We start from the raw sequence: 15,095 nt of genomic DNA, 5'->3' as shown, positions 1-15,095 counted from the left end.
TTTTCATTCATTTCTATGCATATTTTGATTTTTATTTTGATTTCTTCTGTGATTTGTTGGTTGTTCAGAAGTGTGTTGTTCAGCCTCCATATGTTGGAATTTTTAAAAATTTTCTCCTGTAATTGACATCTAATCTTACTGCATTATGGTCAGAAAAGATGCTTGGAATGATCTCAATTTTTTTTTTTTAATTTACCAAGGCTAGATTTATGGCCCAGGATGTGATCTATCCTGGAGAAGGTTCCATGTGCATTTGAGAAGATGTAGTTTCACTTTTTAAATGTAAATCTTTAATTCCTAGAAAATATTTTTATATATGAAGTAGGAATACATTTTTTCAGTTTTCTTAAGTCCATTTATTAAATCCATCCTTTCCTACTTATGATATCACCAGAATATTCTAAGTCCTCAGTCATAGATTTGTTTCTTGACTTCCTATTTTGTTCCATTAAACTATCCATTCATGTACCACTACCACTGTTATAATTTATCTTTGATTGTCACAAGATTTAGTAATTGATCTGGCAATCTTTTCATTAATCCTCATTACCAAAATTTTATTCTCAACTCTGAAGAATTTTTTAGATGAAACTTAGAATCATTCTGTCAATTCAAAAAATCCTAATAATATTTTTATGGTAATTATGTTCATTATTTAACATTCATTCAAAAACATTTATTGTGTGCATTTTATACTTGGTTTGAATTTTCTTAAATGTAGATTCATTGAGATAGAATGGATAATAGTACAAAATTACCTCACTCAAGAATCTCACTCATTCAAGTCTCTTTTTTATCTCCCTGAGTAAGGTTTACAGTTACATTCATATAGGTCTTATACCATTCTTACTACACTTATTTCCATATGTCAGGTATATTTTCTTTTTATATGAATATGATCTATATCATCATATTTTCTAGCTGATTATTGCTGGTATGTAAGAAAGGTAAGGAGTTTATTTTCTAACTTACTACTTTGTTTGACTCTCCTTAGTGCTCATTGGTCTTCAGTTTCATTTCAGATCTATACAACCACAATATCACTAAATACAGATGAAGACAGAAATTTCTGGCTTAAGAAAGAATTTTTTTACTAAATTAAGAATGTACTCCCTTAGTCCTAGTTTACTATAAATTTTCTATTATTTTCCTTTATTTTTAAGCAAGAATGGAAGTAGGATTTTATCAAACACTTTTAATATTTACTATCATGATATTTTCCTTTGCCTCTTAATTGCTAAACATTAACATATTCCCCAGTATTAAAATATTCTTGCATTCCTGAAATAAAGCCCAAAGTATTAATGCTGTATACAGAATTTGTGGATCAACATTTCTAAGTCAAGTGTGCCTGCAGCTTTCTGTTGTTTGCTATCTCTATAGGTTTTGGCATGACGGTTATATCTTCTTCCTAAAATAATCCGGGAAGCTTTTCATCTTTTTTTTTCTATACTTAAACAGTTTAAACAGAATAAGAAATATTTGATCCATTAAAGGTTTGGAAAAACTCATCCATAAATAGTCTGAGTCTGTAAGTTTTGAAGGGGGATGGTTCCTTTCTAGACGGTTCTATTCTATAGAAAATAACTATTGCTTCATGCTCATGAGTTTATTTTAATTTTCCTAGGAAATCATTTGCTTATAAAGTAATTATCAAGATGGAATCATAAGAATATTCACTTGCAATTTTTAAATCTCCTTTATATCAATGAAAATATTCTTTCTTATTTTAATGAGACCAGCTTCCATACACACGTACCTGAGTGTATATTCTCAGCCTGTAGGGTACTTTATTGCAATATGAACTTTATTATATGAGTATGAACTTTGTTATACATGTTCAGTCAGTTCAGTCGCTCAGTCGTGTCTGACTCCTTGCGACCCCATGAAATGGAGCACACCAGACCTCCCTATCCATAACCATCTCCTGGAGTTCATTCAAACTCACGTCCATCGAGTCGGACATGTTATACATGATAAATCAATCTAACTGTATTATTCAAATGGTCAATATTTTTACTTTTTTCTGTCAAGGACTAAAATATGTGTATCATGGTCTGCCACTCCAATTGTATATTTGTCCATTCCCAGTTCAATTTCTAAGACCATCTGTCTTACGTATTTTAGCATTATGCATAAATATTCATTCATTATAGTTTTGTCTTCACTGTGTACTACAGTATCTTGGCAATGTTAAAAATACCTCATTTTGTTCTGTTTTATCCTAACCCCTACTTGTTCAATAAATATGTTTTTAGTGCCTATTATATTTGAGGTTTTGGGAATATATCAGTGAACAGATCAGGTAAGATTCCTATCCTCATGAAGCTCACCATATAGTGGAGAAACCAAAAAAAGTAAACTAACAAATAATTATGGGCTTCCCTGATAGCTCAGTTGGTAAGAAACCGCCTGCAATGCAGGAGACCCCAGTTTGATTCCTGGGTTGGGAAGATCGCTGGAGAAGGGATAGGCTACCCACTCCAGTATTCCTGGGCCTCCCTTCTGGCTCAGCTAATGCCTATTATAGTTGAGGTTTTGGGAATATATCAGTGAACAAATCAGGTAAGTCCCTACCCTCATGAAGCTTACGATATAGTAGAGAAAACAAAAAAAACTAAACTAACAAATGAAATAACTATAAATTGCAATGTGTGCTATGAGGAAAGTGGCTATCAATACAATATAGGGTAGAGGATCTACTTTAAACAGAAGCTGACCTCTCTGAGATATTTCAGCTTACAAAAAAAAAACTGGCCATACAAGGGGCTTGGAAGCCCAGGGAACAAGAAATTAGATTAACAGTGCCAGCCATATTTTGCCAGATTAGAGGGCTCATTGCTCTGCATCATACAGGAAAGGAGCTACAGTTGGAAGGAGACTTGACAGCATCTTTGTGTTCTGTACTGCCATTTGTTCACTCAGTGCCGACCTTGACTACCCTTGTCAACACGCCATTTGAAGGAAGTATCAGCTGGCAGCAGCATAAAGTGACCTGAGTCTCCATACTAGGTTGCCTTCTGCAGGGAGTGTGCTCTCTGGAGTTCTTGCAGGATGCAGACTGATCTCCAACTCAGGGTACTCTAGCCTCCAAACCCTGCCTGACAGGCTTGGCTTTAGCTGAAGTGAAATACAGGTCTGCTGCAACTTCTCTCAGTAGTGTCTAGCTTGGCTATCTTTCAGAAATCCCTCCAAATTCCTGGTATATAAATAATGATAGCACCCTTCTTGGCTCTCTGAGTTTTCAACTATTACAGATCTTTTGGTCACTTCAATGAGTACAAAAGGAAGAGGCAATTAAATGTTTTACTCAGGTAAGCACCTATCAGCAGCAGCCTGAACCAAAAGCCTCCAGCATGTTTAATCTGCTCCCTACCACTGCTCTCTTCCCTACTCTGAAAGACAATTATTTTTAAATTAACATGAGCACTATTTCCCAAAGTATGTATAAGTATCATCAGCATTACATGATTTGATTTTAGGTGGAACACAGCTGAATATTTATGGGTGTATTTAATTTTTACTATTTATGTATTTATTATGAAAGTGTAGAAAAAAATATACATGACTAGTATAGAAAAACTACCATGACACCAAACAAGGTTTGACATCACTCACCATATGGCAAACCTTTATAAAAATCCCCTTTGATATCCCTGTTCTTTCATTTTCAGAAACAGCTGTCCTTTTCTCTCTCCAGAATCTCCCATCAGCCAGTACCCAGGTCTTTTCAGAGCTTCCTCTTCACCTTATTAGGCTCCAGACTCTTTCCCCTCCCCCATTGTTTTACATATGCAGAATAATTCCATCCTCTATGCTTCTAATTTGCATCTGCACACTCGTTAAGCTCAGCAAATAAAAGATTAGGAACCAGCATTCCTAAATGGCAACAAGAAATGGTAAAGAATCAATTATGTTTCCCTGTCACAAAGAATTTTTATTTTTTAATTTCCCTGTTACCAAAAAAAAAAAGACTGAAAATCTAACTAAGTTTCAAAGGGAAAAAATAAAACAGACTCAAAGCTGTGGGCTTCATGGGTATGTGACCTGTGCAATCTACAGAATGTGATTCTTAAAACAGTCCTGCTGCTGCTGCTGCTGCTGCTAAGTTGCTTCAGTCGTGTCCGTAGACGGCAGCCCACCAGGCTCCCCCGTCCCTGGGATTCTCCAGGCAAGAACACTGGAGTGGGTTGCCATTTCCTTCTCCAATGCATGAAAGTGAAAAGTGAAAGTGAAGTCGCTCAATCGTGTCCGACTCCTAGCGGCCCCATGGACTGCAGCCCACCAGGCTCCTCCGTCCATGCGAGTTTCCAGGCAAGAGTACTGGAGTGGTTTGCCAATGCCTTGTCCAAAACAGTCCTACACTTGGTTTAATGTTCTTCTATCATCTTGAAATTCATAATACATTTTGAACAGGGGAACCCCCCCTCCTACTTTTTCATTTGGAAAATCATGCTGCCAGCCCTGCTCTGTAGTGAAGTATGTCAGATGAGGAACTAGATTAAAGGGTGAAGAGACAGAATGCAAACAGTAGCTAAGGGGTATCAGCTTGAGGAGGATTTTGCTAGGGCTTTATTTGAGGGTCTACCTATGCTGCAGTCTTTTCTGGGCCTCAGCCTCAAATAGACCTGAATTTGCATTCTGACTCTGTCAGGTACTAGCTAGTCAACTTGGACAAATTAGTAAACTTCTCTTTGCCTCAGTTTACTCATCCGCAAAATGGGAACAGAATTTACTTTGAAGAATTCTAAGCATTACATGAAGTCATATACGAAATGCTTAGTACAATATAAAACCATAAATATTTCATCATATGTCTTTCACTTTTTAAATTGTTTCTAACTTTAATAACATTACTTTGTTTTCAGGATATTTATTTTTATAAATAATTCTCTTAATCACAAATATGACCAGTTTTCCATTTATAACAGTGCTACAGTTTCCTTTTAAAACAAATGCATTTATATTAAAAAGTGAGACAATTTAAAGAAAATATTAATAACTGGTAGCATTAAGATAACAAATTATGAAAGTATTATACAAATGACTGAGGCAGGAGAAACACCTGTCTAGTGAAATCTCAATTTTTAGACAAGATAACTGAAACCTAAACAGGTAAAATGATTCCTCAAAAGTCACACAGCAAGTCAGTGGCAGAATCATGATGACTCAGGTCTCCTAAATCCTAGTTCAGAGCTCCTCCAACTACAGCACATTTACAAATGGTTAAAGCAAGACCAAAGTTCGTGCTTAGTGTGGTACAAGGCAATCAGACCTTCTATTGAGGTGCACTGCCTCATTTACTCACCAAGCATAACAGAGAAATGAAGTATAATACAAAAACTAGTCAAGAGGTTCTCTGCCCGCCATGGAGCTAAAACATTCTGAATATGTTACCTACTGGTCAATCTTTATTTCTCTTTTTTAATCTCCCCCCAAAAAAGACATGCAATAAGGACTAACCCAATAAATTAGAGAACTGGTGGAGGAAATGGGATCAAATTCCCAGTCCTGATCTACTGGTTTCTTCATCCTGTATGCCACTAGTTTATATGCCTTGTGCATAAAAACAACCTGAAAAGCAAGGTCAAAATGACAATACAACCTGGAGCTAACCCAGCAGTTACTTCAGATCCCTCAACCTCAATTCTCCCTGGTGGCATTAAATCTAAAAGAACTCAGAAGGGTCTATCTATGAAGAAGGGAAATTTTAGCTCTGGGACCATGTACCCTGATTTCACTGCAATACTCCAAGGGCATGGCCAAATTATTTTTATTTATTTTACCCTGAATATACTCTAACCACCCGATGCAAAGAGCCGATTCATTGGAAAAGACACTGATGCTGGGAAAAACTGAAAGCAAAAGAGAAGAGGGCAGAAGGGGATGAAATGGTTAGACAGCATCACTGACTAAATGGACATGAATTTGAGCAAACTCTAGGAGATAATGAAGGACAGGGAATCCTGGCACGCTGCAGTCCAAGGGGTCGTTAACAGTCAGACATGACTTAGCAACTGAATGAACAACAACAACAGTATGTTTTAGTTTGCTAGGGTCATTGTAAGAAAGCACCATAAACCTGGTGGCTTGAACAACAGAAATTTATTGTTTCAACAATTCCGGTGGCCAGAGGTCCAAAATTAAGATGTCAACAGGGTTGATTCTTTCTAAGAACTGTGAAAGAAAGCCCCTCTCCTTGGCTTATAGATGGCTGTCTACTCCCCATGTCTATTCATATAGTCTTTCTACTATCAATGTCTACCGCTGTGTTCAAATCTCTCCTTTTTATAATGAAACCATTCATACTGGATTAGGGCCCACTTCACTTTAACTTGATTACCTCTATAAAGACCTTATCTCCAAATCAGGTCACATTCTGAGGTACTGGTACAAAAAATGTACTACAACATTTTTTGATGCAGGGAGAGGGGAGATACATGTCAACCCATCGCATAATTGAGTTAAATCATTTTTTTAAATTTAAATTTATTTATTTTAATTGGAGACTAATTAGTTTACAATATTGTATTGGTTTTGCCATACATCAACATGAATCCGAATAGCCAGGACATGGAAGCAACCTAGATGTCCATCAGCAGATGAATGGATAAGAAAGCTGTGGTACATATACACAATGGAGTTAAATCATTTTAAATGCAAAATGATATTTAATCCATCCAGTGGTATATTACCTTTTGAGGATCCAGGAAATTTGACAACATATAGAATGAATCATGGATTATTTTAAGAGAAAAGATGTTAAACCTATATTGGAAAAAACTCCTCATGGAAATAAAGAAATTACACTGAAAAATAGTATTCTCTTTTTCAAAGAGATCTACTCAAAACAGAAGTAGAAAATGAAGAACTCATGAACCAAGAAAATAAAAATGTACAATACATAGTTGTGTTTTCTAAATTACTTTTTCAGAGACTGAAAAAGGTCTCAGTTTGTAAGGTTCTCAGTTTTATTTGTAACTAACATTTACAAATACATTAAAAGTAATTCAGAAATACTTTGTATTCCAGATGAATAGTAGGAAAAATACATACGAATAATCTGAAATAATATGATTTGTAAATGATCATTTAAAATGGATCTTAAAATATTTTTCAAAGAGCAGAAATCATATTTTTCTACCTTACTTAAAACAGTTGATAAAAGAATGCATAAAGTATACTTTATTTAACAATAAATTTTATCCCCAAGCAGCCATGACACAGTATATAGTGGGCTCTGTTCCTTTCACTTACAATGCCTCTGCCCAATTTTGCCCCCTCCTTTTGACTGTGGAGGACCTTAGTTGAAGAGATAGAAGGACTCTGGGGAGGGCAGGGAGACAGAAGTCACTGAGATTAGACGTGGGGATCATGGAAGGTCTTTGGGTTTGAAGCTGGAGCTTGAGGGAGGGAGGGAGGGAAGAATACTGTGGGAAACCCAAGTCCTTTATGCAGAGGAGGAGACAAAATACCATAGTGAGGGGGTTGGGAGGGAGGGCAGACTAAAGGAGGTAAGGTAGACAAGGCCCTTTCTTGATAAGGGTATCTTTGAGCTAAGAGAGGAGGCTGTGGGGAAAGGAAAAGTACTGGATTTGGGAGAGGGGCAGCAAGAAAGATCTGGAGGAAGAAGTAGGAAAGACTTTGAGTGAGGAAAGTGAGGCCACAAGAGCACGAGTAGGAGGAAGAAAAGAAGACTTCTGAGGAAGGAGAGTACCTGTGGGTGGTGAGGAAGAAAAACCTGTGAGTGGGGAGATTAGGGGGCCTTTGGAGGGCCAAAACAAGCATCTGGGGGAGGGGGTGAGCAAAGGTCTCAAGGAGGGTAAATGAAGCAAAGGATTTTGACTGAGGAGCTCTTTGTGAAGGTAGGTTCGAGTGAGAAGAACAATGAAGGCATTTTAAGAGGGAGGTGAGAGAGTGAAGACCTTGAGTGAGGGGAGTAAAGGGCTTTGTGAAATAAGGAAGAAAAGTTTTTGAATGAGGGGAGAGAAGACTTGTATGATGATCCAAGTAAAGTCATTATGGGGAGGTGAAGAATGAAAGGACCTTGACTAAAGGTTAAGAAGAACTTCTGGAGTAGTAATGAAGAGGGGAAAGCACTTGTGAGAGTAAGAGAGGAAAGGGATTTGTGACTGAAGTGACAGCGGGAGGGTCTTCAGAAAGAAGCCTTACAGGGGAAAAAGGGAAGTCATTTTGTGAGGTTAGAGGAGGCAGGGATGGCAATCATGAAAAAAAGGGAAGGGCTGCCCTGGTGGCTCAGTGGTAAAGAATCTGCCTGCAATGCAGGAGACCCGGGTTCGATCCCTGGGTTGGAAAGATCCCTTGGAGAAGGACATGGCAACACACTCCAGTATTCTTGACTACAGAACTCTATGGACAGAGGAGCCTGGTGGGCTACAGTCCGTGGCGTCGCAGAGAGTCAGACAAGACTGAGCTACTAACATGTTCACTTCCACGTTTGTGAGAGGACGTGAGCAAGGAAAGGTCTCTGAGAAAGGAGGTGATGTAGAAATGAATTTGATAGGTTAGGTAAGGGGGGTTAATAAGGTGAGGTTAGAGGTGGAAGAGCTTTAAGAGAGGAGGCGTGGAGGTTAGCACTTTGAACAGTGAGGTGAGGGAGCTTAGTAATGATAAATAGGAAAAGGAGTACGCCAAGGCTGTATATTGTCACACTGCTTATTTAACTTATATGCAGAGTACATCATAAGAAATGCTGGGCTGAATGAAGCACAAGCTGGAATCAAGATTGCCGGGAAAAATATCAATAACCTCAGATATGCAGATGACACCACCCTTATGGCAGAAAGTGAAGAAGAACTAAAGAGCCTCTTGATGAAAGTGAAAGAGGAGAGTGAAAAAGTTGGCTTAAAGCTCAGCATTCAGAAAACTAAGATCATGGCATCCAATTCCATCACTTCATGGCAAATAGATGGGGAAACAGTGGCTGACTTTATTTTTCTGGGCTCCAAAATCACTGCAGATGGTGATTGCAGCCATGAAATTAAAAGACACTTACTCCTTGGAAGGAAAGTTATGACCAACCTAGATAGCATATTAAGGAGCAGAGGTCCGTCTAGTCAAGGCTATGGTTTTTCCAGTGGTCATGTATGGATGTGAGAGTTGGACTATAAAGAAAGCTGAGCGCCAAAGAATTGCTGCTTTTGAACTGTGTTGTAGGAGAAGACTCTTGAGAGTCCCTTGGATTGCAAGGAGAACCAACCAGTCCATCCTAAAGGAGATCAGTCCTAGGTGTTCATTGCAAGGACTGATGTTGAAGCTGAAACTCCAGTACTTTGGCCACCTGATAAGAAGAGCTGACTCATTTGAAAAGACCATGATGCTGGAAAAGATTGAAGGAAGGAGGAGAAGGGGACAACAGAGGATGAGATGGTTGAATGGCATCACCGACTCAATAGACATGTGTTTGGGTGAACTCCGGGAGTTGGTGATGGACAGGGAGGCCTGGCGTACTGCGGTTCATGGGGTTGCAAAGAGTCGGATACGACTGGGTGACTGAACTGAGACTGAACTGATACTGATTATGTGAAAGTTCTTAGGAGAAATGAGGGATGGAAGTCATTCATGAGGGAAAGAAGGGAATTTGTGCAAGTTGGTGAGGAAATTTAGTAGCTTGTGAAAGGAAGCTAGGGAAGAAGACCTTTTAGAGAAAATCTATTTTAAGTAAAGACACTGAAACACTCATCAAAACTTCCCTATAAAGAAAGTCCAGGAGCAGATGGCTTCATTGGTGATTTCTATCGAATATTTAAAGAAGTAATACTAATCCTTCTCAAACTCTTCCAAAAACAAAAAAAGAGGGAACAGGTCTTTACTCATTCTATGATGCCAGTATTAACCTTATACCAAAGCCAGACAAACATACCACAAGAAAAAAAAAAAAAAACTACAAACCAATATCACATATAAATACAGATACAAAATACTGGCAAATCAAATGCAGCTGCATATTAAAAAGACTATACGAAATGACCAAGTGGGGTTTAATCCCAAGAATCCAAGGATGGTTCAACATAATAATATCAATGGAACACACCACCTTAACAGAATGAAGGGAAAAAAAATTCACATGATCATCTCAATTGGTACAGAGAAAATATTTGGCAAAATCCATCAACTTTTATGATCGAACCACTCACCAAACTATGAATAGAAGGGATTTTCCTTAATGTGATAAAGAGCATTTAAGAAAAATCAACAGCTAACATCATAATCAATAGCAAAAAACTAAAAGATTTCCCTCTAAGATTAGAAGATAAAGATGCCCACTTTTACCACTGCTATTCAACACTATATTGAAAGTTCTAGTTAGAGCAAGTAGAATACAAAATGAAATAAAAGACATCCAAAATGTAAAGGAAAAACAACTCTCTCTATTCACAGATAAAATAATTCTATAGGCAGAATATTTTTTAAAGTTCACAACAAAACCTACTAGAGCTCATATAATTCAGCAAAGTTGTAGGGTACAAGATCAACATGCAAAAGTAAGTTGTACTTCTATACACCAGCAATAAATAATCCAAAAAGAAAATTAAGAGAACAACTTCATTTACAATAGCACCCAAAAGAATAAAATATCTAGGACTAAATTTGACCAAGGAGGTTAAAGACTTGTATAATGAATACTATAAAACATTGCTGAAATAAATTAAAGAAGATATCCATTAATGGAAAGACATGCCATGTTCATAGCTTGAAAGACTTAATGTTGTTATGATAGCAATACTGTCCACTGTGATCTACAGATTCAATACAATCTCTATCAAAACTTGTGACATTTTTGCATAAATAGAAAAGTTAGTCCTCAAATTTATATGGAATTATAAGAGGCCTTGAATACTCAAAGCAATATGAGAAGGAACAAAACTGAAGGAATCACATGTCCAGCTTTCTCAACTTGCTACAAATCTATAGTAATCAGAGTATGGTACTGGCATAGGAACAGACACATAGACCAACAGAACAGAATTTAAGAGTCCATCAATAAACCCATAGGTCTATGGTCAACTGATTTTCAACAGGGTGTCAAGACTATTCGAAGGGGAATGAATAGTCTCTTCAACAAATGGCACTGAAATAACTGGATCAGTTCAGTTCAGTTGAGCCATTCTGTCATGTCCGACTCTTTGTGACCCCATGAATCGCAGCACGCCAGGCCTCCCTGTCCATCACCAACTCCTGGAGTTACTCAAACTCATGTCCATCGAGTCAGTGATGCCATCCAGCCATCTCATCCTCTGTCGTCCCCTTCTCCTCCTACCCCCAATCCCTCCCAGCATCAGGGTCTTTTCCAATGAGTCAACTCTTCACATGAGGTGACCAAAGTATTGGAGTTTCAGCTTTAGCATCAGTCCTTCCAATGAACACCCAGGACCAATCTCCTTTAGAATGGACTGGTTGGATCTCCTTGCAGTCCAAGGGACTCTCAAGAGTCTTCTCCAACACCACAGTTCAAATATTCACAAGCAAAAGAATGTTAGACCCCTAACATGCACCACAAACAAAAATTAATACAAACCAGATCAACAATCTAAATATAAGGACTAAAACCACAAAACTATTAAAATAAAACAGATGAATGGATAAAGACACTGTGATGCATACATACAATGGAATATTACTCAGCCACAAAAAGAAACATGTTTTGAGTCAGTTCTAATGAGGTGGATGAACCTAGTGCCTATCATACAGTGAAGTCAGAAAGAGAAAAACAAATATCGTACACTAATGCATATATCTGGAATCTAGAAAGATGGTACTTATGAATCTATTTGCAGGGCAACAATGGAGACTCAGACATAGAGAAGAGACTTACCAATATGGGGGTGGAAGCAGGAAGGAGAGGGTGGGACAAATGGAGAGAGTACAGTGGAAACATATACATATTACATTTTACCATATGTAAAATATATAGCCAAAGGGAATTTGCTGTATGACTCAGGGAACTCAACTTAGAGAGGTAGGGTGGGGTGGGAGGACGGAGGGAGAATCAAGAGAGAGGGGACATATGTATACCTATGGCTGATTCATGTTGATATATGGCAGAAACCAACACAATATTGTAAGGAAAGTATCCTTCAATTAAAAATACATAAATTTTTTTTAAAGAAAACCTACAGAATGAGAGAAAATATTTAAAAATCACATATTCTGAATATATGAACTCTTACAACTCAGTAACAAAACCACAAACAATCCACTTTTAAATGGTCAAATGATTTGAATAGGTATTTCTGCAAAGAGCATATGAAAAGCACATGAAAAGCTACTCAATATCATTAGTCATTCAGTTCAGTTCAGTTCAGTCACTCAGTCGTGTCCGACTCTCTGCGACCCCATGAATTGCAGCATGCCAGGCCTCCCTGTCCATCACCAACTCCCGGGGTTCACTCAGACTCATGTCCATCGAGTCAGTGATGCCATCCAGCCATCTCATCCTCTGCTGTCCCCTTCTCCTCCTGCCCTCAATCCCTCCCAGCATCAGAGTCTTTTCCAATGAGTCAACTCTTCACATGAGGTGGCCAAAGTATTGGAGTTTCAGCTTTAGCATCATTCCTTCCAAAAAAAATCCCAGGGCTGATCTCCTTCAGAATGGACTGGTTGGATCTCCTTGCAGTCAAAGTGACTCTCAAGAGTCTTCTCCAACACCACAGATCAAAAGCATCAATTCTTTGGGAAATACTAATGAAAACCACAATACGATACCACTTCACTTGCACTAGAACGGCGCTCATAAATAAGGGAGATGGTAAAAAATCCTGGTTAAATGAGGACCCTCATACACTGTCATGGGCTTCCCAGGGAGTGCTGTGCTGTGCTCTGTACTAAGTCACTTCAGTCATGTCTGACTCTGCAATTCTATGGGCTACTGCCTGTTAGGCTCCTCTGTCCATGGGATTGTCCAGGAAAGAATACTGGAGTGGATTGCCATTTCCTTCTCCAGGGGATCTACCCCACCTAGGGACTGAACCGGTGTCTCTTAAGTCTCCTGCATTGGCAGGTGGGTTCTTTACTATTAGTGCCATCTGGGAACTTGCCTGCCAATGCAGGAGATGTAAGAGACACGGGTTTCACCACTGGTTGGAAAGATGCCCTGGAGAAGGGCATGGCAATCTACTCCAGTAATCTTGCCTGGAGAATCCCAGGGACAGATTAACCTGGCGGGCTACAGTCCATAGGGTCGCAAAGAGTCAGACATGACTGAAGAGACTTAGCACACATACACTGTCAGTGGCAATATGAATGGCTCAATCACTTTAGAAAAAATTTGGGACTTCCTCAAACAGTTCAACATGGAATTCCCATTTGACCTAGCAATTCCACTCCTAGGTACATGCTCAAGAGAACTGACAACATATACAAAAATTTGTATAAGAATATTCATAACAACGGGGCTTCCCTGATAGCTCAGCTGTAAAGAACCTGCATGCAATGCAGGAAACCCCGGTTCAATTCCTAGGTTGGCAAGATCCCCTGGAGAAGGGAATGGCACTCCACTCCAGTATTCTTGGGCTTTTCTGGTGGTTCAGATGGTAAAGAATCCACCTGCAATGCGGGAGACCTGGGCTTGATCCTTGGGTTGGGAAGATCCCCTGAAGAAGAGCATGGCAAACCACTCCAGTATTCCTGCCTGGAAAATCCCCATGCACAGAGGAGCCTGGTGGACTACACTCCATGGGGTGGTAGAGTTGGGCATGACTGAGTGACTAAGCACATTCATAACAATATTATTCAAAATAGCCAGCAAGTGGAAAGAGAAAAACCCTGGGGAAAAACCCAAAAGCCCAGCAATTTGATAAATGGACAAACAAAATGGAGTATATTCATACCACAGAATAGTATTCAGCCATAAAAAAGGGATGAAGCACTGATACATATGCTACAACATTCCAAAATCTCGAAACCATTACACCAAATAGAACAAGCCATATACAAGGACGGACAAATATTACATGTTCCCATTGATAGTAAAAGTCCAGAACAAATCCATAGGGACAGTGCCTGGGAAATGAGGAGTAACTGCACTCTTAGTGGGTATAGGTTTGAATTCGGGGTAAGGAAAATATTTTAGAACTAGAGAGAAGTGGTGGCTGCTCAACGTTTCAATATCTAAATGCCACCACACTGTTCAAGACCAGTTGATTTTATGTTCCGAGAATTTCACCTCCATTTTGTTTTATAAATGGCGGGAGGTGAGAGAGGGGTAGGGCTTTGTGCAGGCAAGTAGGGAGGGAAGGGCTTTCTGAGCTGACGGGAGGGATGGAAGGTCCTTCTGAAGGGAAAGAGGGAGGGAAGCCATTTGTCTATCAATAACAGGGCCGACTGTGAGGGAGCCATAGATGGCCTTCGCACCACCGCGCGCAGAGGTCGCCCCCTTTGACATCTTCCCCTCACCCTCACCCTCCAGTTCCCCTGAGGGACCCCTGCCCAATGTCCTCCGGACAGGCACTCACCAGCACGCCTGTAGAAGCACAGCAGCAGGAGGAACCAGAAACCTAGCAGGAACAGCCCGAAGCGCTGGCTGACCCACACCTTTACTGTAGATCGGCGTGTCTCACCCCGGACGCCATGCACAGAGGCCTGCCCCCTAGACTGCTGCGCGGACGCCATGCTACCCCTAGGGTGTGCCTCCGTCGCTGGGTTCTCCGCACTGCTCTCCCCTCCCAAATTGACCTTCTTGGACTGCTCCCGCCGCAATATTCGGAACTTTGCCCGGGTCCTCGACCGAATCCTCCCCCGGGTCGACTTCCTATCAGCAGGCATAACTCCGGGTGGCTGCCACGCTGAGGTACTCCCTCTCTGATGGCCGCCCAAGACCCAGAAGACCTCGGGGCAGTGACGTTTACGTGACATCCCTCTCCCCTGCGGCACGTGCGGCTCTCGTGCCGTGCCTAGGCCACGCCCATTCGTAACGGCGTGGCACGTCTAGTTGTTTGTGCGCATGCGCTGCACGCAAGGCCCCGCCCTTCTCGGGTGTGGTAAACGTTGTCTAATGAATGAGTGCGCCCAAACGGCCTGTGCAAGCCGCAGAGCAGCATCAAGCACCAACAAAAAAGCCTCGCTGGAATTCATAC

At 40.0% G+C, this 15,095-nt stretch overlaps 1 protein-coding gene across 1 annotated transcript in view; it reads right to left on the bottom strand.

Moving 5' to 3' along the window:
• The window catches only part of FMR1NB (FMR1 neighbor), a 126,595-nt gene extending 111,811 nt beyond the window's left edge, over window positions 1-14,784 (bottom strand). Inside the window, exon 1 of the mRNA XM_052662633.1 lies at window positions 14,475-14,784. Within this exon, the coding sequence (XP_052518593.1) occupies window positions 14,475-14,784 (310 nt within the window). The remainder of the gene's footprint in view (window positions 1-14,474) is intronic.
• Window positions 14,785-15,095: the final 311 nt, after the last annotated feature.

This window comes from Budorcas taxicolor, chromosome X (genome assembly GCF_023091745.1).
Source record: "Budorcas taxicolor isolate Tak-1 chromosome X, Takin1.1, whole genome shotgun sequence".
Classification (NCBI taxonomy): Eukaryota; Metazoa; Chordata; class Mammalia; order Artiodactyla; family Bovidae; genus Budorcas; species Budorcas taxicolor.
Note: the sequence above shows the minus strand (reverse complement) of the source record. Positions and strands in the feature narration are given on the sequence as shown.